The sequence below is a fragment of the Cervus elaphus genome, chromosome 8, assembly GCF_910594005.1.
Source record: "Cervus elaphus chromosome 8, mCerEla1.1, whole genome shotgun sequence".
Taxonomy (NCBI): Eukaryota; Metazoa; Chordata; class Mammalia; order Artiodactyla; family Cervidae; genus Cervus; species Cervus elaphus.
The window spans coordinates 36,707,957-36,733,063 of NC_057822.1; the positions used below are offsets into that span (position 1 = coordinate 36,707,957).

At 39.4% G+C, this 25,107-nt stretch overlaps 1 protein-coding gene across 15 annotated transcripts in view; it reads right to left on the bottom strand.

Moving 5' to 3' along the window:
- The window catches only part of UNC80 (unc-80 homolog, NALCN channel complex subunit), a 223,463-nt gene that overhangs the window by 154,414 nt on the left and 43,942 nt on the right, over positions 1-25,107 (bottom strand). For 10 of the 15 annotated variants that reach the window (XM_043910182.1, XM_043910187.1, XM_043910192.1 and 7 more), the window contains exons 13-20: positions 23,874-24,242; positions 17,320-17,466; positions 11,755-11,902; positions 9,384-9,532; positions 7,061-7,227; positions 5,985-6,083; positions 1,387-1,601; positions 128-234 (exon numbers count right to left, since the gene is read on the bottom strand). In XM_043910182.1, the coding sequence (XP_043766117.1) occupies positions 128-234; positions 1,387-1,601; positions 5,985-6,083; positions 7,061-7,227; positions 9,384-9,532; positions 11,755-11,902; positions 17,320-17,466; positions 23,874-24,242 (1,401 nt within the window). The remainder of the gene's footprint in view (positions 1-127; positions 235-1,386; positions 1,602-5,984; positions 6,084-7,060; positions 7,228-9,383; positions 9,533-11,754; positions 11,903-17,319; positions 17,467-23,873; positions 24,243-25,107) is intronic. The other 5 variants (XM_043910183.1, XM_043910191.1, XM_043910189.1 and 2 more) reach the window with 2 other exon arrangements.

Sequence of the window (25,107 nt, forward strand, 5' to 3'; positions counted from 1 at the left end):
AGTTCCCCAAACTTACTTAACTTGAAGAGAATTTCTTCAGCCCCTCCAGGTGTTTAGCACTTCTCAGCCCTGACATTTTTCTGTTAGTGACTACAACATTCCCTTACGTAAGTAACGTCCTGTTTACCTTGGAGCTTTGCCTGATGAAAGACAGGCGGTCCACAGAACTGATGTCCAGGAGGTCTTCCACGCCATCTGCCAGGCCCGAGAGGGAGGAGCGTTTCAGCCAGTTTCCTAGTTAATAATTTTTTACAAAATTAGACCATTATAGCATTTTCTCCCAAATGGATTAGACAAAAATGTTAGCATAGGCCCAAAAAGCAATGAAAGTTACATGACCCAATGTAAACAAAAGTGAACAGAAATTGTACATGCTTTGAACAAAAACATTCACTGTTGGACTATAAGATCGCATGACTAAGATCAGGACAAAAAGAACCTGGGTCTCTTGGGTGATTAAAAGTGTAATCCATGCAGTCCTTGTCAAATTTCACATATTCCATTAAGTCCTGTTGATTTTACCTCCAAAGTATCTCACAAATATGTCCATTTCTTTCCATCTACATGGTCACCACCCATCTAAGCTACCGTTACTTATACCTGGACCATAATGCAGCTTTCCCTCTGGTCCCTTACCCACTCATGCTGCCTCCAGTATGTTTCCATGCAGTGATCTTCTAGAAAAAAATTTACCTGATCATGGCTTATGTTACCCCCCTGTTCAACATCCCATCTGGCCTCTGTAGGGCTGAAAGATGAAGAGCCAAGTGACCTGCAAGGCCCACAATACTCTGGTCTCTGTGGCTCCACCACTGTCATGCAGCCGCTCTTGTCTCAGTTCTTCCATGTCCCTCCCTCCTAATACCTTTGCATATTGCATTTCTACCACTTGGGGTGCTCTCCTTCCTCCTTCTCCCAAGTACTCAGCAGATATTAATGTCACCTCCTTCAGGAAGCCTTCCCTGATTTCTGCCTCCTCTTCCCATTGCAATTGGGTCTTGCTATTGCATGCTTTCACAGCACCATGTAGATTTCCTTCATAAAATTCATAGCTTGCAACTATACTTTGTTGTATAATGATCTGCTTCAGTGGTTGCCACCCCTCATAGATTGTAAGTTCAGCAAAGTCAGACACCGTGAAATGTTGCTCATCATTTAATCACTGAGGTTTAGCACAGGGTTTGCGCACCCTAGAAGCTCACATAAAGGTTTGAGAAATACCTGCTGAAAGGAATGAATGAATGAATGAATGAATGAATCACCCTATGTTTGTGACTTGAAAGTTTTCCCTTTCTCTACTTTCCCATGCATTGCTCTGTGCTGATTATGAGCTGATTTGAGCACATGGCAGGGAATAAGAGCATCCATAAAATAAAAAAGACATACTTTTACCTATGGGAAGTTTAAGCTTCTTCCGGAGTGAAATCCTGCGGGACCGGGAGCGGGCGCGCCTGTCAGAGGTGGTCCCTGAATGGGCAGTGGTGCATTCTGAAGTGTCTTGCTCAGACTGGCTGCTGGTGTCACTTGCCGCGCTCTGGGATTTGAACATCTTGCGCCAGAAATCTTTTCGCCCCAGGTTTCCCCCTTGCATTTGTTCATCGCTGAAAGCAGGCAGAGGGGATGGTTAAATGCCTGACAACACATGTGAAAGTCTCTTAAATCTCTTTCAACCTCCTGTCAGTGACACGGAGGCAAATTATGCAAGATGACCTGTGATGGGCTGGGATTAGCAAGGGGCAGAGTGGGAATGGAAGGAGGAAGACCCAGCGTGACTCCCTGAGCTCTTCCTGAAAATACTTACAGCTCAGCTGTCAAGTTGAGGACATCATTTTGTTTCAACCATAATGTAAGACTAAATATTATTGCAGGTAATCGTCTGTGAGTGTGGGTCATAAAAAAACACTTACAGTGTCAGTAAATATTTAACTTTTTCTTTGAAGTTCCCTGAGCAGTGTGTAGTACCATATCCTATGCCCATCTCCACCCCAGGACCATATAATTCTTGGCCCTAAATAAACTCTTAAAAATATTTGAATGAATGAATAAATAAAATACAATCACCACACCCAGGGAATGCATCGTAATTTTTCACTGTTATTTTTATGATGCCTGATTATTTAGCTTTCTTATGTGAAAGAATCTTAAGGCTTAAAAGTAAAAAAAAAAAAAGTTTAGTCTGACTTAATAAGACAAATGGGAACATTGCCAAAGGGATTTTTGACTGGGGCATTTCACAAGAGGAAAAAGACAAGTGGCCAATGGTAATATGGAGTTTAATTTCATCAGGTATTAACAAAAAAAGGGTCAGTTGAAATCAGATCCCTATTTTCACTCATTAAAAGGACAAAGATTAAGAAGGGGTAGGGAAATGGAGCGAAAGCAAGGGTACTATGATACAGTCATGGTGAGATATAATGATTCAACCTTTCTGGAAGGTAATTTGGTAATATGTGATGTAAAGCCTATAGCTACAACAATGACACAGAAATTCAACTTCCCGGAAGTTATCCCCAGGAAATGATGGAATAATATACTAAGATGTACATATAAGAAGGTTAGATGCTCACTGAGATTTTGGGCCAATGACAAAACACCGGAAACAATTTAAATATTCAATTCTAGGAAAAGAGTTGAAGAAATTGTGGGACTTCCATATGATGGCACCCTCTGTAGTCATTAAAATGCTATTTTCACAAGACTAACGAAATGGGGTACGTTCACGATATACTGTTAAATTAAAAGGCAGTAGTCAAATAAATGGATTAAGCAGGTTATCATCAGTTTAATTATTTTTAAAGAAGCACACATGTGATTATGTGTCTGTGTGCAAACTTGTGTGTACACATGCTCAAATGTGTATTCAGCATAATATACCAAATGTTGACAGTGGTTATCTCTAGTTGAAGGTATTTTGATTTTAAAATTATTTTTCTCTATTTTTTTTGTGTGTTTTCCACATTTGGCAACTTGATCAACATATATTACTTCAGTCATTTGGAAAGAAAAGGTTAGAGAAAATAGTAACATATGATGAAATTTGTTTGGGGGGGTTTTAGGTAATGATTTATTTATAAGCATTGGGGTTAAACCTGGGATCTACCTAAAATCGGATAGTACTGTATAAAAGCAATCATTTTCTGGGGATATTTATATAGGGATGCAGGTTTTCTCTCTCAGAACGTCATGAGGGTAATAAAACCTTTAACGATCATTTTAAAAATAATTTTATGTATTTATTTTTGGCCGTGCTCGTCTTTGCTGCCGTGAGGGCTACTCTCTAGTTGCGGTGGGAGGGTTTCTCATTGTGATTTCTACTCTCATTGTGGAGCACGGGCTCTAGGCACACAGCCTTCAGTAGCTGCAGTGCTGGGCTCAGCAGTTGTATCTTCTGGGTTCCAGAGCACGAGGCTCAGAAGTTGTGGTACGCGGGCTTAGTCGCCCCGTGGCATGTGGGATCTTCTCAGATAAGGGAGCGAACCCTTGTCTCCTGTATTGGCAGGCAGATTCTTCAACACTGAGCCACCAGGCAAGCCCAAAATGTTTATTTAATATTTTCATTCAGGACATTCTGTTTCTCAAATATTGTGGCACTTAGTCGCTCAGTCATGTCTAACTCTTTGCGATCCCACGGCCTATAACCCACCAGACTCCTCTGTCCATGAGGATTCTCCAGGCAAGAACACTGGAGTGGGTTGGCATGCCCTCCTCCAGGGGATCTTCCCAAACCAGGGATCGAACCCAGGTCTCCCACATTACAGGAGGATTCTTCACTGTCTGAGCCACCAGGGAAGCCCTTACAGTGTGAATTTAAATCAGTGTTTCCGAATCTGACTTCCCAGTTATTTTATCAAATGCTCACAGTGTATGAAGCATTTTTTACCTCCGGGGAATCTGTGACACAATGGTGAGCATATTGACCATGTGGCCTGAGTGGGGAAATGTCCAGGGAAGCTATAATTGACCAGCTTTACAATAAAGTGCCAAATCAGCTTTGTCCAAAGGGTATGTATCAATCATGAGTTTCCGAGAAATGGGCACATAGAACTGCTTTTAATATCACTCATTTGATTTTTAAGAGGGAATTTTTAATGTGATTTTTAAGAGGGAAAACGGAGAAGCAAAGGGTATGAAAGGCCGGGAAGGGGAACAGAGAGAAAGAGATGGCAGAGTAGGAGCCAGGATTACCCACCTACCTTTCTTCAGTGCTAAACAGAGGACATGGCAGCTCATCTCCTGGGCCCACTTGGATCAGGGAAAATTCCCATACTTGACATTCTACGACATCGCTCCAAGTGGAAATTGTTATGTAGAGGCACATTAAAACATGTATCTTTCCTCAAGGGAGAGAATAGACACATGCTAAATGCTAAGAAATCAGGTGGTATTTACAGAACCACGGAAAGAGAGTATTTGTAACTGAGAAAACTAAATCACTTATCAAGGTAGATAGTTTTATGTTTTAAATCTAGTTAACCTATTAAATCATTCTTCTTGTTCAGATTAACTCAATAGATGTTAGTGTTATTTTGGGGGAAAAAGTCCTCTCTCATTTTTTTAGATAGATTCCGTATGTAAGGACTTTTAACTAGTCTTGTGGTTGGTTATTCAGCTACAGACACATCTTTGCCTTTCAGGGAAAATTCCCTGAAAGGAAATTTGCCTTTCACTTTTTTTTCCCTTAGAACTTAAGTTGGGATTTTTTACTGTGTCCTTAGAAACTTCTTTAAAGGAAAAACTAAACTTCAATTTTGAGAATAGAAATTAAAGAAGACAAAGGCTTAATGGTAATTCGATAAGTCCATCCTTTCATTGACTGTCATACACTCATTCTTGATATATATTAAGAGCTTACTATGGACCCAGCAAGGCCTATTGAGGCACTGGGGCTGTAGTGGTTAAGTAAAAACTCACATGGTCTCTGGACCCATGGAGTTGATTTACCTTCTCTTTACTTGCATCACTGACTTGATGGACAAGAGTTTGAGCAAGCTCCAGGAATTGGTGATGGACAGGGAAGCCTGGCATGCCGCAATCCATGGGGTTGCAAAGAGTTGGACACAACAGAGCAACTGAACTACTTTTACCCACTCATTTTAGGGGCAGTTTCTAAAATTTTGAAGGGCTGTAAGAATTGTGCAGGCTTTTTGTTCCTTAAAGGTTTTGCTTGTTTGTTGTGGGTTGCCAGGGTCCTATGTGATGACATGACTTCCTTGACTGTACAGAGGGGATACCATAAAACCTAGAATCCCCTACAGAATTTCTGGAAGAATAATCATTTTGTACTAAATAATGGTTTTGGGAGATAGAATGGTATACTAAAAGGACCATATTTTAAGTATTGATCAACATCACTTAGGAGTAAACAGGTCTCAAAAGAAGAATGAATACAAATGAGTTTTGCATAGAACTAGACTGTATTTAGTTTCTACAATAATCCTAACATTTTCTGGGGGCACTATTTTCATGATGCTTTTGATATTGCCATTATCAAAAGTGGAAATAAATTGATAACAGAGGCACTGGAGTGGATCTCTGGAGAGAACCAAGATGAAACAGATGAGTCGTTTCAGGTAAAGCTGGACATGAGAGAAGATTATCTTACATATTTCTGGATAAAGCTTCAATTATTGATAGTTATAAGTGATTTATAAGTGATATTTTAAGCAAGAAAGTGGATGACATCGCCCTTGCACCTGCTATACATGTTCCTTTTCAAGATTTACCTGCAAGATTGTGCATGGAAGACAGAAGTGGGGTAGAGGCTGGAAATAGGAAAGGCAGTGAGGGAGGCTTCCTGGAAGCATGAAGTTGATTACTTGTGATTTGAGCCTGTAGAGATAAGTCGCACGGGAATGAAAAGTAAAGGGCAGAAGCAAGGAGAAGTTCAACAGAAAGGAAAAGCAAATAGCAGCTTGGAAAATAGAATTTCTTCCAGGGGTAAGTGCTCAGCCCATTGCATTGGAGACAAAGCTAATTCTACTTACTGCTCTGGAGTCTGTGAGGGGCGACCGGACATAAAGCTTCGACATTCCTCAGGTGCGGCAGTCACCTGGCCTTTATCCACCACGCTTCCCGCCTCTGACCTGTGCAAATGGTGCATTCCACCAATCACAGCAGAGCAGGACACCACTTCTCAGCAATTCATAGACTTCATAAAGCAAAACACTGTTACAGACAGCCTAAATGGACTGCACACTCCCTGTATCATCATGAGTCTATGTTGCCATGGAATTTATGTCCTACCATTTAACTTATGACCTAGCTGCATTATTGCCTAAGAACACTACAGTACCATCCTTGCACACAGAGGCAGTAACTGCAGGCAGGGTGTTAGATTGAGGCATCTCTTTTAATCTTCATAAGTGACATTTCTTATAGAATAGGCATACAATAAATTCTGCTCCTTGTTGTTGTTTAGTCACTAAGTCATGTCCAACTCTTTGTGACCCCATGGACTATAGCCTGCCAGGCTCCTCTGTCCATGGAATTTCCGAGGCAAGAATACTGGAATTGGTTGCCATTTCCTTTTCCAGGGGATCTTCCTGACCCAGGAAGTGAGCCCATGTTTCCTGCATTGGCAGGCAGAATCTTTACTACTAAGCCACCTGCAAAGCCCTTAAATTCATGTTTACTAGAAGAAAACAGAATTGGACATGTCTCAGCCGTTTATCTTTTCACCATGTTAAAAATATTACTTGCTGAACAGAATGATATGGTATCAGTAATTGCTTTTTCTTTCTGGACAAAAAATATAAGTTATACCTATTGAAGGGACTAAAACATAGATAACATTTTACCATATAAGTAAGAGCTATGAAGTAAGGTTCCAGTGCATGAAAGTTCGGGATCAACTGAGGTCTGATTCATACCGAGGCAGCATTTGTTTGATAGGAAACTCATCCGCTTTCTAAGCTGCAGCTGGGCCACTGCCAGTGGTATCGCTCATACAGGACAGTCCTTCATCCCTGCCCTGGAATTTCACATCATGAAACAATACAACAGGACATTATATTCTACAGACTGGGCAAACCCTCATATTCAGAGAGCTCAAGCTTCCAACCTTTTTCCTCTTCCAGGCTTAGATTCCGGTTCATTTTCCTCCACCTTTTTCCCTGGTGCCAACTTCTCAGCACTGTCAAGCAAAGCGCTGAGGGCCACTCTCCTGAAGACATTCCCATGGGCCTCCTTGATAAACTGGACCAGCTGACGGATGTCACAATACAGCCCCTATTTGGAGGCCAGAAGGAAAGTGTGGGAAAAGAAAGATAGTTGTGTCTTTGAAGAATATTCATAGGAAGAGGGGTGGAAGGTAATTCCTTGGACTTAGATGAGCCTTGGGATCATAAAAGGAAGACAAATTACTACAGTGCAACTAATGGTATCCTGTCCCTCCACTGTTCCTATGGTAACATTACCAAAAACCTTGCCTGTCATTTTTAGTATGAAAAAGGATGGTCACCATGTTACATATTTAGAAAGTTGGCGGTGATATTAGAAAGACATCAGTTTACACTTTTTTTTCATTTATTTTTATTAGTTGGAGACGCTTTTGTAACAATTGAATCTCCAAACTTTTAATTATATCTCTTGGGACTACTCTTAGATGCCTGCAAAAATAAGGGAATCAGAATTTTGTCTAGATTACAGATTTCATTCGCTGTTCAACTTCTCCAAATTTTCAGCATCACTGTGATAAATTATGCTAAACCTTCTAGACAATTCTAATAGAGCCTTACATTCAAGGATGATACATTTTTCTACATAGTCTTAACAAATAATATGTATGTTGTAGCCCATTTGAGCATGAACTTGACAATAGACTTGCAAAGACACAAGGCTATTAAAACCAACGTATTAGTGATTCAACATTTAATGCAGGACTTTTTTCTTTTTTTTTAAGGTATTAAGCTTTGCATTCAGCATTTCCCCATCTGTCTTCTCTAAGAAGGTAGTTAGTATATTCTTCTTAGGAAAGGTTCATGACAAAGAAGAACATAGAAGCCTAAAAAACACCTTAGAGCTTTGGGCCTCAAAATCTAAGACCACTGGGACAGTTATGCCCACAATCTTTAGAAAAGCAGAAGGAAGGGCCACTGAGGAGAACATAAGGTATCCTTTTGGTCCTGTGAGAAGAAGGCCTTATGCTCTCACTCATGTGGTAGCTCCTCCATGGAAGGCAAGACTCCAAAATCAAGGGTTCCACATTCACCAGAGTGCCCATCCCTAAGCAGCAGAGAGCACCATGTGAACTAACAGAAATAACTGATGTTTGAAACCCATGGAGCCTCACCACAAGCCCTGGGTCCTGCCTAAGACTTGAGAATATTTGCCCTACTCTCTGAAGTTGGGAGACCCAAGAATGACTGAGGTTCAACTTCTAGCCATTCTGGTGGAATGGAGGTTCAAAGCCAAATTTAAATTGATTTAAATAAAATTAAGAAATGTAGTATTTCTTCTATACATGTGCATGTAGGGTAAGACTTATAAGAGCTCACATATACTATAATCCACTTGTCAAATTACTTCTTGCCATGACCAAACTGAACACCTGGATGGTATGCAAGTTATTCTCAACCTCCGAGAACCTTGTTGGGAGGCTTGACAATCAGCAAAATCAAATTCCTTTTCATTCAGAATTTTGTTCTGTTTATCTCAAGTGAATACATAGTTTCAATGATTTAAAATAACTTAAAACTATTTCTCTGATTTAAGTAGATTAGCAGTGTCCATATATGTCAATGAGCTGATTTCTGCATAGGAGTCAGTATAGCTAACAGATTAGTAAGATACAGAAATGCTTCTTTACTCCTCTGAGAGACCTGAATTCATTTAGTCATATCATGTGTCAGTCTTCATCTATATTTTACTATCCCAAACCACAATCTTCTTGGCAGCAATAAACACTAATCTTTTAAAACCTGGCGCTCTCTACTTGTGGCCTTGGTGATTTAATTAACACAGTCTTTTGTGAAGTGTAGCTAAAAGATTAGTGTTTGATAAAAAAGACAAAACCCATTTCAGCAGCATATCTGAATTAGTTATAAAGTAAATGCGGTTTCAAACAAAAGCTTGGTATAACACTCTTTAGTATTTCACAAGCCAACATGCTGGGCTCTAGTACCTGCTTCTGAAGGGCTCGAAATACTTGGCAACTATTTCACCAATTACCACAGAACCTCTGAGATGGAAGAGATAAGCCTATTTGCAGGTATGATGACAAGTGACAGGGAGGAGAAAGGTATTGCTGGGTTTCTACTGTGAGTTGCTGGTGACACTGGGAAAATACATAGATATTTTAACTTTATAGTTTTAGATTTCAACTTCTCTTTCTCAAGGTCACGGCATAAGACTGAGAACTTCTGTGGGAGGAAAAGGTATCTCACCAGATTCTCAGGGCTGTGCAATTCATGAGTAGTTGAAGCGCAGCGTGTGATGAGGGATTTAAACATCGCACTGACGACAATGCCTTCCACATTTTGGGCTGTGGATTTGTTGTCCACCGTGGTGAAGTTATTTCCGAACCCAGCCTTGTCTGGAATGCAAAGGCACCAATTAAAGGCAGTGTTTCCTTTCAGATACAATGTTTAAAGAAGTAATGAAGTACTTGGCATCCAGGAATTAGTGAAGGGCTACACAAAATATTGGCAACCCACTTCAGTATTCTTGTCTAAAAATTTCATGGACAGAGGAGCCTGGTGGACTGCAGTCCATGGGGTTGCAAAGAGTCAGACATAACCAAGCAACTGAGCATGCACACACAAAAAATACAGAACCAGAGGATTAAAGACACTCCAGATTTGATCATCTCTGTGAGGATTTAGAAATAAACAGCTCATAATCTCCTTCAGGGTTATTACTATGACAAAATCTATCACTTAGTGGATGTTTTTGTCAATAAATCTTAGCAACAAAAAGAGGACAACTGTTGACCCTAACAAAAATTTTTAAACCTAAGTAGTGTTTAGATAGACAATAATTTTTTAAAAAGATGATTTACTAAGTGGTCCCTCAATGGAGACAGACTTGATTTGCCTTTTTTGGTGGTGACGAACGCTGATTTCCCAGCGGAAATTGTTCAGTCTGTGAGAAGGGGAGTGAGGTAGGGCCAAGTAAGTGAGTGGGCAGTGGAGGGAAGAGATGAGACAGGGCCCTGGAGGGGAATTAACACCAGCCCCAGAAACCAAAAATGAGACTGAGTTCTGGACAAAAGCTATACAAGACTTCTAGAAGCTTCTTGCCTCCAGAGACTCCACGGGCATATAAAATGGAAAAATCTACAACCTCTCCTGGAGCCACCTCCTAACTCATTCACACATGAAATGCCACTGAGCTGAGGCCATCACCCACTGTGGCACTTTATGCCAGTTTTTCCCATTTCCATGGACACTTCGGGTGTTCTGTGGACTTGCGAGCGTATTGCAAGCTTGCAAGCCACCTGTGGACTGTAGGGGCCAGTTACCTGCAGCTTCAAGACAGATTAGACAGGAATGTGTGCATCTGCTGGATGATTCACTATGAGCCACTTAACCTTCTCTAGAATCTCAGCGGGAATCCATCACTTTAAAGTGTTGATTACATACTTTATGACTAACCTCTCACTGTCTGCATCAAAGGGCTGTGGGTTATCTTTAGACTTTACATTACAGAAAGAAATGTCTTAGTCTGCTCTTACAATTTCTATCTCAGGTTTAAAAAGAGAAAAAAATGCAATCAAGAATTTCTCTTGTAGAATCTCAACTCCAACTTTTATGTCATTTTTTTCAATTTGTTATGTGCTTGGATTAAAGCAACTTCAATAACATAGGTTATTTCAGGGAATCTATAGGGGAACAATATTTTCCTTTAATGTGAAAACCAAACAATAAAGCCTGGGGTACAAACAGAAAAACTTTCTAAATCCATCAAACACAGCTCCATTGTAATCTAATCAACCACTATCACATTAATACTATATAAATCATAAAAACCTGTACTAAAAAGATGTTTCTTCCAAGGCTTTAAATTAAAATGTGTATTTTACTCAACTCAGGCTTCATGCATCACCTTCATTTCATTCATTACTGCATTTGTATTCAAGTGGTATTGAAAGTGTTCATTTATTGTGGATGCCATTTGTAAGTTCATTGGTCTATCCGTGTAATATAGGGCTCCATGATGGAGTTTTCTTAAAGCCATAAAGCTATAGTTTATGGGCCTATCTGTAGATCCCTTCGTCCATTTTTTGTTTGTTTGTTTGTTTTTAATTCAGCGTACGTGTATATCGAAGTTACATTACTACTATGTTTACTACAGTCATTTTTTCTCTTTCCTATTTTATGTTGTGAAAAAATCACCGGGCACATAAAAAGTGCTCGCTTCCTTTTGTTGAACTAATGAAAATATTCTTTTGTTCCTTGATCCTTGCCTCAGCAGTCATACAACAAAGTCTTCTGAGACAGAGGCGTGCTGTGAGCATCGTGTGAGGATGGTGGCTCTACAGGTGAGATGTCATGGCTATACCGAGTTGAATTCCCATTTGCTGAGAGCTAAGCTGTCCTCAAAAAGCCTCCAAAATGTATCATCAGAGATGATGGGCAAGCTTCTCGCAGTTTATATTTTATTACACACAGGACTCACACATGCATGCACACACACACACACAGAACATATATCTTTTCCTCTCCATTCTATTACCACAGATTTAGGGCGTCTCAGAAACACTACCTGCTTCACCTGGCAGCGATTTCTCCTAGAACTCGGCCCAGCTTTACTTACTGTCAGTGACCGGCTCCATACAAAATCCTAGCAAAGCATGCAAGAAGTCCACTACGTTATTGAGAGAGTCCTTGTTCACATAATCCCTCATGGTTTGTCGGAACTGCATCTTATCTAGCTTGTATAACTTAGTGAGGCAGTTCTGGGCCTGCAAGGAAGGAAGAAAAGTGAAGAAGTCACAGGTACCAGCTTACACTGGGGATACCAACTGGTCTCAGACAGAAGCCTTCAGAAGGCAAAGGTCCCCATGCACCCCTCCTGGATGGTAATTTGCCAGCTCTGCCAGCCCCTCGCATCTGAGACTAAGACGAGCAGAGACAGGCTGGGGAGATGACTTTGAGAAGGGCTTCTTCTCAGGAAAAACCCCAAACTAAAGGCTAATGCTGCCCCAGGAATAGCTCAGTATTTTTGCCAAGATCAAGATTTTAAGATATCAATGAAAAAAAGTGTAAAATTGATGTAGGTGATAGGATTGGTAATCAAGGATTAGAAACTTCAGAGGCTTTACACAGGGAGAAGAAGCCAACCTCCCCCACACTCAGCTATTTTGAATTTAAATCAATTTAATAGAGGGCATGAGGCTTCCCAAGTGGCACTTGTGGTACAGAGTTTGCCTGCCAATGCAGGACACACAGAGACACAGGTTCGATCCCTGGGTCCAGAAGAGGGCATGGCAACCCACTCTAGTATGTTTGCCTGGAGAATCCCATGGGCAGAGGAGGCTGGTGGGCTACAGCCCAAATGGTCATAAAGAGTCAGACATGACTGAAGTGACTTAAAACAACAGATGGCATGAGGGGGCTCTAGGAAGTGTTTATCCAGAGTTCTCTTATATGGTCAGGAGGGAAAGACCCTTGAGACATGAAAGAGACATAAAATAAAGCAAGCTTAGTTTGTTTATTTCTGTGTCTGCTTTTGAATATGGAAGTTTGGTATTTAAATAGAAGTTGGCCTTAAGGATACGAAAACCAATTGACCGTGCCTTAGGCCCTGCTACACAAAAATGTATTTCTTATGATCCAGCAAACAATTTTGTCATCTAGCAAAGGAAAAGGGAGTAATTCGCACCATCAGAACAAACAAAGTCACAATCATTGGCTGGAGAAGGTCACAGACAGGACACACCAATGCTATCTGGGACCCTCGGGGGGCCCCCGAGTCCCCTCCTACCTTTGAGAGAAAAATCACATTTGTGCAGTGCTTTGCTGTTTAAAATATGGATTGTAAATGCATAGCATTTGACTTTCACACTTCTCTATGACTTGAAGAGTTTCCCTGTGTTACAGTGGAGGAAACTGTGACTCAAAGAAATCAAGGACTTTGTCCAAGCTAATGCACCAAGTTTCACAGCAGAGCCAAAATCAGAAGCCAGGGTCTTGCCTCCTCAGAGTGGTTATACTTCTCATAATATATTGATAGTAGCCTCATGACTAATTTAGATAGTGACTGTTGGAGAAAATGTATTTAGATACCACCAATTACCAAAAGGAAGTGGAATGACATAACAGATTAGTTGATATCTTGTATAAGGCAAGATCATCTTAAAAAAGAATGTCCTTACCAATGGAAAGAAATGGGAAAATGATACTGTGAAATGAAACTGTGGAAAATTCTGAAAGAGATGGGAATACCAGACCACCTGACCTGCCTCCTGAGAAATCTGTATGCAGGTCAGGAAGCAACAGTTAGAACTGGACATAGAACAGACTGGTTCCAAATAGGGAAAGGAGTACATCAGAGCTGCATATTGGCACCCTGCTTATTTAACTTATACGCAGAGTACATCAAGAGAAATGCTGGGCTGAATGAAGCACAAGCTGGAGTTAACATTGCTGGAAGAAATATCAATAACCTCAGATATGCAAATGATGTTACCCTTATGCCAGAAAACAAAGAAGAACTAAAGACCCGCTTGATGAAAGTGAAAAAGAAGAGTGAAAAAGTTGTCTTAAAACTCAACATTCAGAAAACTAAGATCATGTCATCCGGTCCCATCAGTTCATGGCAAATGGATGGGGAAACAGTGGAAACAGCAGCTGACTTTATTTTGGGGGGCTCCAAAATCACTGCAGATGGTGACTGCAACCATGAAATTAAAAGACACTTGCTCCTTGGAAGAAAAGCTATGACCAACCTAGACAGCATATTAAAAAAAAGAGACATTACTTTGCCAACAAAGGTCCATCTAGTCAAAGCTATGGTTTTTCCAATAGTCACATATGGATGTGAGAGTTGGACTATAGAGAAAGCTGAGTGCCGAAGAATTGATGCTTTTGAACTGTGGTATTGGAGGAGACTCTTGAGATTCCCTTGGACAGCAAGGAGATCGAACCAGTCCATCCTAAAGGAAATCAGTCCTGAATATTCATTGGAAGGACTGATGCTGAAACTGAAACTCCAATACCACCTGATGTGAAGAACTGACTCATTTGAAAAGACCCTGATGCTGGGAAAGATTGAAGGCAGGAGAAGAAGGGGATGACAGAGGATGAGATGGTTGGATGGCATCACTGACTCAGTGGACATGAGTTTAAGTAAACTCCGGGAGTTGGTGATGGACAGGGAGGCCTGTCATGCTGTCGTCCATGGGGTCACAAAGAGGTGGACACAACTGATCAACTGAACTGAACTGAACTGAGTTGAGGGAGAAAATCTACAATCAAGAAAAAACAGTTGGCTTAGTGAGGATAACCTTAATGGAGAATTTGGACAACCAGGCAGAAGCAAGGACAGCAATTTGTGAGAATTGGGTCCTTAATGGTGGGTCAGAGGATAATTTAAGTTACATCACCATTTTGACAAATCAAGGCCCAGAGAAAAGTTCTTAGAACTCTGGAGAGGAAAGATTATAAAAGGTTGAAACTTGTAATTAGCAATGGCTTCTTGTTGTGACCTTGCCATCTATATCACAAAGTCAGGAGGATTTCTTTTTTCCTTTCATTTTTCCTTTACTAGGTCGAGAAATTGGGTGTTTTTATTCCAGAGGCTACTGGTTGATCAAACCAGTCAATCCTAAAGGAAATCAGTCCTGAATATTCATTGAAAGGACTGATGCTGAAGCTCCAATACTTTGGCCACCTGATGGGAAGAACTGACTCATTGGAAAAGACCCTGATGCTGGGAAAGATTGAAGGCAGGAGGAGAAGGGGACAAAAAAGGATGACATGGTTGGATGGCATCACTGACTCAATGGACATGAGTTTGAGCAAGTTCTGGGAGTTGGTGATGGAGAGGGAAGCCTGGCATGCTGCAGTCCATGGAGTCTCAAAGAGTTAGACATGACTGGGCAACTGAACTGAACTGAATTCTAGAGAGGCTACTCGTTTCTAGATCTCAAGCAATTTTTTTTTCTTATAAAATTAATGCTGTTTGCTATAAAATGAAGTTTTAAAGTACTTCTCTATAAAATACACCAAAAAAGGCATAGTTTCAAATCTCTTCTTTAGAGGCCATTACAATGTCTGAATGAGTTCAACTGAAAGTCTCAGAAAGAATCAGAATATCAAACTGTAAGTATTTTGATTCTGAATGAATATTCTAAACTTCTCCAAGAGATATAAAGAGTGAATTCCCTTTCAATAATTTGGGACTACAAGCTAATGATTAAACTATTCTAAGAAACACCCTGGAATTACTAGGCACTTTGATGAATACCATTGTGATAATAATTGGTTTATTAAAAAAATAAAAGTATAGTGGACTTGATCTGGTAGAGGTAAGAAATATTCTTATGCATTTAAAGCTAAGTAACTTCTGAAAATCCAATGCCAGGTAAATCTGGAAATATTTAGCTTCTTGAATTAGACATTCCCAGGGGAGATTTCTCAAATTTCTATCTCATGGACTATGTGTTTACTAAGCATGGATAAGTAAATATAATCCCAATAATGAGTATAAAACTGGGCTACAAGAAAATGGAGGTACTGCCATATAAGTCAACAAAGTTTAGAAGGCAAGTAGAAAACTGGATATCCTGATAGGAAACACTCAGTACTCTTGAGAGAAGAAAACATGGTGACTAAGCAGTAACAATAATCTCACAAGTGGCTTCTGATCCAACTAGCCCTAACCTTCTCCACATGTAGAAAGACAGTTCCTGATATCAGAACCAGTTTATAACTCCAGCTACAGCATGACGCTTCTTTTTTTATTTTGGTATTTCATTTCATAGAATTAGTTTTCTGCATGAGATGTGATGCAATTTTAGCCTTGAGGGCATTTATTCATACTGATAGAATAAAAATCAAAGACCCAAAATCATAAACATATATGCAATGATGGGGGCAAATGTCAGCTTCTACTGCATTATTATTTATCATTTTGATTTCTTAAAATTTGGGGCCCCAAAATCTAGATCTTGGTCAAAGTTTTCAAGTTTCAGAATTTAGAGAAAGTAATTATTATGAATAACCCCCCCCACATACAAATAATAAACTAATATGACACAATAGAATAGAAAAAAAAGAGAATAATATATAAATGGGTAGGTAGGTAGATGACTGATTAAAAAAGAAAGCCAGCATGCTGAAACTGTGTGAACATTTCATGACAAAACCTAATACCAAAGAAAAATGGCTGGCATTAGATTTTGACATGACCCTAAAACTCTGCTAAGATATGCCAAAGGGTTTCCTAGACTCAAATTTGCATCAAACTCTTATTTGTCATGCTGCGATTCATGGGGTTGCAAAGAGTCGGACATGACTGAGCGACTGAACTGAACTGAACTGATTTTCTTATTATTTCAATTCCAAATATGTATGAGGCAACTCTTCCAGCTTGAACTTGTTGTAGAGGTGGGTTATTGCCCAAGTCTGAAGGGAAAAGTAGTCATCAGCAGAGGCAAGTGAAAATGAGCTAGAGTTATATTTCCATGTTCCATTACAAGAATTATTTTTTGCAAACCTCAGGGCAGAGTTTCAAGTTTCACACAGTTCAAAGGGATGTGATCATAAATATTGGGTTGGCCAAAAAAGTTCATCTGAATTTTCCTTAAGGTGTTATGAAAAAATCTGAAGGAAATTTCTGGCCAACCCAATATTTAGCAGCCAAGGTTCATTGTCAAACCAAGCAGCCAGAAAATGGTTACTTTTGTAGTCCTGTTTTGTCCCAATAAGGGCCATTTTCCATATCTAAAAACAACAAACTCCATCTGAAAGGTGGATCCCTTTTTCTAATACAAAATATGCTTCCATAGTACCCAGGCAGGTGATTAAAAAGTCATTTGTCACAGACTATCAGAAGTTTGCTAAATATATCCATTTTTGCAATGTTCTTTCAAACTATAATTCACATGTTCCAATTATACATCCTTTTACCAACTGGGAGCTGGCCTGCCCTAGGCAGGAGGCAGAAGTTATTTTCCCAATTAAACTTTCCTAAGCCTGGGTTTTAGATGTTTTGAGATTATCTTATGGGAATTCTCCCACCTTATGACAGCATTAATTACCCTCACAAAACAAACTCTTTTTTCAAGGAACACTGACCCTCATTGTCAAAGGACTCATTCCTAATTTGAAAGGAGGGAAGACGAAGAGGAAATGGAATCTACTTTAATTCTCTTACATTCTCCCGGAATACCTGGTGTCTCAGACGATCTCCAGAGAGCCCTCGATGTCCTTCTCCACAACCATAGGCACATCCCAGGGATTTCACGATTTTGATGAGCATGGTTAGAGCAAGCCTATGGTTGCTTACAGGTGTACTTTCATCCTAGCACCCAGAATGAGAGAGAAAGAGGATTCTGTTTATTTAGTTACTTAGTTTCTTTTGCTACTGAAACTCTATTTTATTATTAAACCAAGTATATGTTTTATAGTGAGCCCCTGAAGTTTGGGAAATAGAATTGTCAAGGGCTCAACAGGGAGGCTAACTTTTAGAAAATCTAGAATGTGATTTATAAGAAAGAAAAATATTTATGCATTTTGAATACCCTCTAGTGATACAGGATATGGATGTAGACCTCTTCAGTAGAAGACGTGCTTTCATAACGCTTGACAGGTGATCAGAATGACTGTCTAAAGAGGGACAGTGTGGACTATCAATGATAAAGGCAAACAGCTTTTTCCAGAAGGTACCTTTACCAGCAGTGTTCCGATAGCATCACTAGGCAAGGATTTTTGCTAAATTTCTGGAACTGCTTAAAGTCTGAAACTTTGAAATCATGTGGAATTTCTGGCATTTTTGAAGGATTTTTCTATTTTTTTTTTGCTTTTGCTGTATTATAATACTCATGTATAAACAAAGGGAAAATAAAAAAATTTTTTGTAAATATTCAGCATGGGTTCTTCATTTGAGGTTAAATAGGAAGTCCCCTATTTATAGGGGACTGTTATTATCCTCTCTTTTGACTCATATAATCCTTGCTTTAAGTGGAGAACATAGCTTCCAGAAAACCCTTGAATTGTTTCCAAAGAAGCATAAGGAAGCTGTTGCTAAGGAACGATGCAGATCTGCACCATAACCTTCAGGAAGCTTCAACCTTCCTCGGTCCTTCTAGTGACTCTCTGCTGTCAGCACAGCCACCTGAGAGTCCAGCTCCTGCTCCTTAATTGCACATGACGTTAGATAAATGAACCAATCTCTTTGTGTTTTAGTTTTCCCACCTGTGAATTGATCTTAATAGCTTCCCTTCCTACTTCATCAGTTTACTGTGCCAAATATAAAATAATGAATAAGCCTTGATCTGTAAATTGTGAAGGGCTTTTCCACAGTCATATGCTCAGGTTGATACATAAACTTTGGGGCCATCCACATAGAAAGAATACTCAAAAGCAGGGAGGGTGTGTCAGGTATGAGAGTTATCTAGACATCATGTGCTGTTCATTATGTGATGAGACACTCTCTCTGCTCCCCTAATGTTATGTAACTGGGTCATTTTTTTTTCTAACCAAAGGCTCAGGTAGTGGCTGTGACGCCCAGAAACGCCCCCCTTCAGAACTGAACAGTCATTCTCTGAGCTGCTGGAAGTATTCAGTTCCATTCAGTCGCTCAGTCGTGTCCGACTCTTTCCCACCCCATGAACCGCAGCACGCCAGGCCTCCCTGTCCATCAACAACTCCTGGAGTTTACCCAAACTCATGTCCATTGAGTCGGTGATGCCATCCAGCCATCTCACCCTCTGTCGTCCCCTTCTCCTGCCACGAATCAAGGCTGGAAGTACTGATGGCTGATAACTCTCAGGTGAGCTCCTCTTCAGGCATTGCCCTTAGCTAAAGAGATCTGCCTTGACCCACGTTATGCTCTCCTCCTGGAAGCAGTCCGCCTCCAATGACCGGCCAAGGGCATAAAGAGGGTTAGGAGGGAGGTCATGGAATAAGGTGGGCTCCCTTACTTTACCCAGGGGTTACTTTGAAGAACCATCCCAACTCTGGGGTCCCCTGTGTAAGGGGCTGAAGCCTGTGTTACAACTACATTGCAATTCAGCTTCTCTCTTGGCTCCATCCCACTTTTTTTACATTTCACAGATGTCGATCCCAAGTGGACATCCCAACAAACCTCCTGCACACATCTCTTTGTCCGAGTCTGTTTCTTGGGAACTCTGCAGCTCAGATGCTTGCAAATGGAAGACTCAAACATACATATATATACACAGACATAGAACACACATATATTTATTTATTTATAGGTACATATATTCCACCAGTGGCTTCCCTGGTGGTTCAGAGGGTAAAGTCACCTGTCAATGCAGGTGACTCAGGTTCACTCCCTGGGTCAGGAAGATCCCCAGGAAAAGGGAATAGCAACCCACTCCATTATTCTTGGCTAGAGAATCCCATGGACAGAGGAGCCTGGCGGGCTATAGTCCATGGGGTCACAAAAAGTCTGACATGACTGAGCTGACTAATACTTTCACTTTCCTATACCAATTCAGAAATGTTTTAAGTTTAAATTAAAATCTTAGCTCCATAACCTTGGGCAAGCTACTTAACACCCTATGCCTCACAAAAGGGGAATCATAAAATACCCGTCTCACAGAGTTTGTGAGGCAAAATAAGTAAGGTGCATAATAATAGCAAAACCAGTGTTAATGATTATTTCTAGGTGTGCTGTGCCTAGTCACTTAGTTGTGTCCAACTCTTTGCAACTCCGTGGACTATAGCCCACCAGGCTTCTCTGTCCAAGGGATTCTCCAGGCAAGAATACTGGGGTAGGTTGCCATGCCCTCCCTCCAGGGGATCTTCCCAACCCAGGGATCGAATCCGGGTCTCCCTCACTGCAGGTGGATTCTTTACAAGCTGAGCTACCAGGGAAGCCCATTTCTAGGTGTGAGGCACTGCTATCCTTTTGGGCAACTTTGTGCAAATTAGAAAAGGCACTGTTCTGGGAGGATGAATTAGAAGAAGTGAGTAGTAGGCACCTTCTACTAAAAGGTGCCTCTTAGTAGAAGCAGGCTTGACTGGCCCTGATTTCAGTCCTGCCTGGCCTCCTTAGCAGAGAGCTCTTGTGGAGTACACAGCCTGTGTGGCCAGAGGCAGTCGTGCCTCAGAAAAGGTCACCCTGGGAAAGAGCTGATTTGGAAGACTGACTTATGAACATTCAAAAACCATTAAATATTCCTTTAAAAAAATTCCTAGCTCCCAAAGCTTTTCGTAAAAAATACAAATATCTATTTGTATTTCTTTGGATCTTCAGATGTCCTTGGGATTTCAGCTCCTCCAGAAGGAGACATTCAGAAAGATGTAGCATGTTATAGGCAGAAATCAGGACACATATTAAATAACATTTCAAGTTCTCAGTACTCGTTTGCGGCAAATATAGAAATAGAAATCAGATCTTCTTTTCTGAATTAATCAATTCCCCCATGCTTCTGGTATTACTAGGTTACAAAATTAGATAAACTCCCAATTCCACTGAAAATAACAGATGGGTTGGAGGCAGTGCAGACCTGTGTGAATCACAAGTGCAATGCACTTGACCTATGTTCAGGTACAATTTTATAAATTCTCTGCATTACAAAGAATATTATTTTGCAGGACTAATTATAGAACATTTGCATCTTTTGTGGTTGTTTTGGAGAACACAATCTGACTTCGTAAGATCCCATCCTAATCAAAACTAACTGGTCAAAGTAACATCTATATTATCAAGTTTCTAGTGTTTATAATATCTATATATTACATATAATATCTACATTACATAGAATAGATTTATATTTATATAATATAATAGATTAATAATATCTAGATTATATATAATATCTAGATAGGCAAGACATTTGTAGCTCTTTAATAAAAAATTAGATGTGAATACTAGTTCGGTGTAATTTTAGAACTAAAACAAAACCCAAACAGAAACAAAATACTAATAATAAACTTCATAAATCCTCAATAAACATAACAAGGGATGGAACCTATATCTCATGTCTCCTGCATTGGCAGGCCAGTTCTTCACCACTAGCACCACCTGGGAAGCCCCAAACATAACAAAGCCTCATCAATTTAGAAAATATGTAAGTTTTACTGATAAGAGCTTATCAAAATTTGACAACTTTTATTTTTCCTATTTTCCCTTGAATATTGTGACACAATGACATAGTTCTATCTATTGTCTCTTTGAGTTGCCACCTAGATTGACAGGTAAAACAATTTTATTTTATTTTTTTTATTTTATTTTTTTTTTTAACACTTAAAATTTGTGTTTATTATCCCCTTGCTTTTCTTTGTAAATTTTCCCTATGTACATTTATCCACGAATAATACATTGTTTTGTTTTGCCTCTTTTGACACTTTATAAAAATAGAACCATACTCTGAATTCTTAAAACCTTGTTTAAAGTTACATTTTTGAATAATCCAACCTGACATAGCCATGCATTTTTCACTGCTACACAGCATCATTGAATGAGTATAAAAATCATCTGGTCTACTGTTGATAGATTTGACTTGTTTCCTATCTTTTGCTGTTATAACCATTCTTGTGCATTTTTCCTGGTGTACCTGTGCACACTTCTATGGAATATATCTGAAGTGAGATTATTGGGTCATGAATGTGTTCAGCTTTGCTAGGTAATGCTAGATTGTTGTACCTCTAATTAATGTCATAGAGAAGGAAGAAATGAAGAACCCCAGGGTTAGCAGAAGGAAAGAAATCTTAAAAATTAAGGCAGAAATAAATGCAATAGAAACTAAAGAGACCATAGGAAAAATCAACAAAGCTAAAAGCTGGTTTTTTGAAAAAATAAACAAAATTGACAAACCATTAGCAAGACTCATTAAGAAACAAAGAGAGAAGAACCAAATTAACAAAATTAGAAATGAAAATGGAGAGATCACAACAGACAACACTGAAATACAAAGGATCATAAGAGACTACTACCAGCAGCTCTATGCCAATAAAATGGACAACTTGGATGAAATGGACAAATTCTTAGAAAAGTATAACTTTCCAAAACTGAACCAGGAAGAAATAGAAGATCTTAACAGACCCATCACAGGCAAGGAAATCGAAACTGTAATCAAAAATCTTCCAGCAAACAAAAGCCCAGGACCAGATGGCTTCACAGCTGAATTCTACCAAAAATTTAGAGAAGAGCTAACACCTACCTTACTCAAACTCTTCCAGAAAATTGCAGAGGAAGGTAAACTTCCAAACTCATTCTATGAGGCCACCATCACCCTAATTCCAAAACCTGACAAAGATGCCACAAAAAAAGAAAACTACAGGCCAATATCACTGATGAACATAGATGCAAAAATCCTTAACAAAATTCTAGCAAACAGAATCCAACAACATATTAACAATTTTAAGTTAAGAATCTTACTATTTGCTGTGTTTATAAATGTGGTCCTTATACTTTGTATTTGTTTCCTAATTCCTACATAACTTTTGACTGAAAAATCCCTTAGATCTTAGGATCCAAGTTCAAATCCCTTGTGATTAATATCATCACTTTGATAATTTTCATCTACAATGAGATCTGAGGACCCTTGAATTGTCCTCAGTGATGTTTTGGAATGTAAAAGTTGGAAACATCAAGTACCAGAAGATTCTATTAGAATTGGAAGACATATAAATATGCGTGAGGCAGTAGAAGAAATCCTAAAGGAAAAGTTAGGTTCGGGAACCTAAGAATATTGCGGCAGGAATTATTGGATGAGAGTCCACAAATATTGGGAAAAATGAGGAAAGAAACATGATAAATGCAAATTAAACAGGCATGAGGTAGGACTAGAAAGAGAGGAAGGGGAAAAAAAAGAGGAAGGTACGCTGCACACCTTCAGATGTAAAAACCTGATGCCCTGCAAAAAACAACAATTTATATTTAAGATAATATGTAGGTGGTAGAACTCTGCACCGTGAAATCATTCATACTTGTAAACACTTGGCCTGATGTGTAGATTGTCACCTGTTAGAGATTCAAATCTCTTTTTTTGATTTCAATTTCTATTTTCCAACTAAGATCTCAAATTGAAATCAGCATAAATTATATGAATATAGCTGCAGTAATTCTTATTTAAAATTCAAATTAGAAAACTAATTACTGATGCTAAGTGCTGAAATCATAAATCAGGTGTTGTCAAGTCAAAGGAAATTAAATTCAGAAACAATAATGAAAACGATAGACACCTGGGTGTGACACGCTGCGATGTAAGAGGACAAAGGCTAGTCTTCTAAACTAATGCCAAGAAATCAACTTACTAAAGAAAAATACCCCCTGTTTTTCTCTTTACCTGTGACTGAAGCAGGCTACCTAAAAATGTGCTCCTTAAATCAAGAGAAAGAACTTAATGTTCTTCAGAAGAATTATTCTGCTTATTAGAGGCTTCCAGGTGGCTCAGCAGTAAAGAAGCTGCTTGCAGTGCTGGAGATGCAGGAGATGGGAGTTCAATTCCTGGATCTGGGAGATCCCCAGGAAGAGGGCATGGCACCCCACACCAGTATTCTTGTCTGGAGAATCCCATGGACGGAGGAGCCTGGTGGGCTACAGTCTATAAGGTTGCAAAGAGCTGGACATGACTTTAGTGACTGAGCATGCATGCATACTGCATGCATAAGCATACTGCTTATGATGGACTAGTGACTAGCGGCTATTGAGCCAACAAATTGCTGGCAAGCAAAAATATGGAAAGAAATCAGGAATAACCTTTCATGAGTATGCAAAAGCTGGTTCCTTCATACCTTATCTTGGTTCTTGTCATTCTTCTCATAGGGGCCACCTCCACCTCCTCCACCTCCTCCTCCATCACCTCCTCCACCTCCTCCATCACCACCTCCTCCTTCATCTCCTCCACCGTCTCCAGCTCCACTCACTGTAGGGCCCCCAAAGCCACAGGTGGAGCTTCCAGATACTCCTTTGAATTGGAAAGTTCCCTCACTTGGCCTTTTTTCTACGGTTCCATTTTCCTTGTTTTCACTCTTCTTTCTGTTCTTCTCTACACAGGGCACCACGCCAAGCTGAAGCAAGCATTCAACAATGTTCAGCGCCACATCACATATGCGAGAACTGATGTCATGGTTAAGGACAAGATAAACGGCCTTCAGAACCACCTGGGGGAGGACAAAAGTAACCAGAGAGTAATTAAGTTACTTGAATTACCTCTTCCTAAATAGATCTGGCTATTCCATTTATTGCATTTCTTTTAGGCTGTTTTATGCACGTAAGTATAAATAATTCGGGTAATTTTCAGATGATCTTATTATGCTGCATTGGAACCTTGTATATGTGCTTAATCAACAAATCACCCAAGGAATTAAAAATGTATAAGTGTGTTATCTCATTTAAGGACTCTAAAATTGCCATAATATAGACAATTAATGGAGATAACAAAGCATAATGGATTAATGGGAGAGCAATTATTTGCCCAAATGGAAACTTGTTCAACTGATTTCTAAAATCAAAGTGTTTTAATCCTCTGCCAATAATCCTTTCCACTAATAATCGGTGAAGACCAAAAGTTTCCTTAGGCATATAATAGAGGAATATTTGCAATTGCATCGTTATTTACATTCAATTTTAAATGCAAAGTATTTGCATGTTTAAATTATGTCTTTCTATTGATTTTAATATTTTAAATTATTTGCTGAGCCAGGTTCCCTAATGTGAAATAAAAAAAATTGTGTGAAATATATTTGTAAAATATAACAACCCTTTCATTTGCTAATAACTATAATCAAGATAGGCATTCTTGAGAATGAAGATTTAAATGTTTTAATGGACTTCTATTCATTCTCTCTTGCTGTTTGGGTGGTTTATAGTCATGTTGCCTATATAACAAAAGAAAACAAGCAAAATTTTTTACTACTTGTCTAGAAAATGAGGGACTTAGCAAATACAAATACACAGATATTTACTAAGTGTATTCAGGATTCACTAATGTTTCTCAATTATAAAAATATTCTAATATCAGATCAA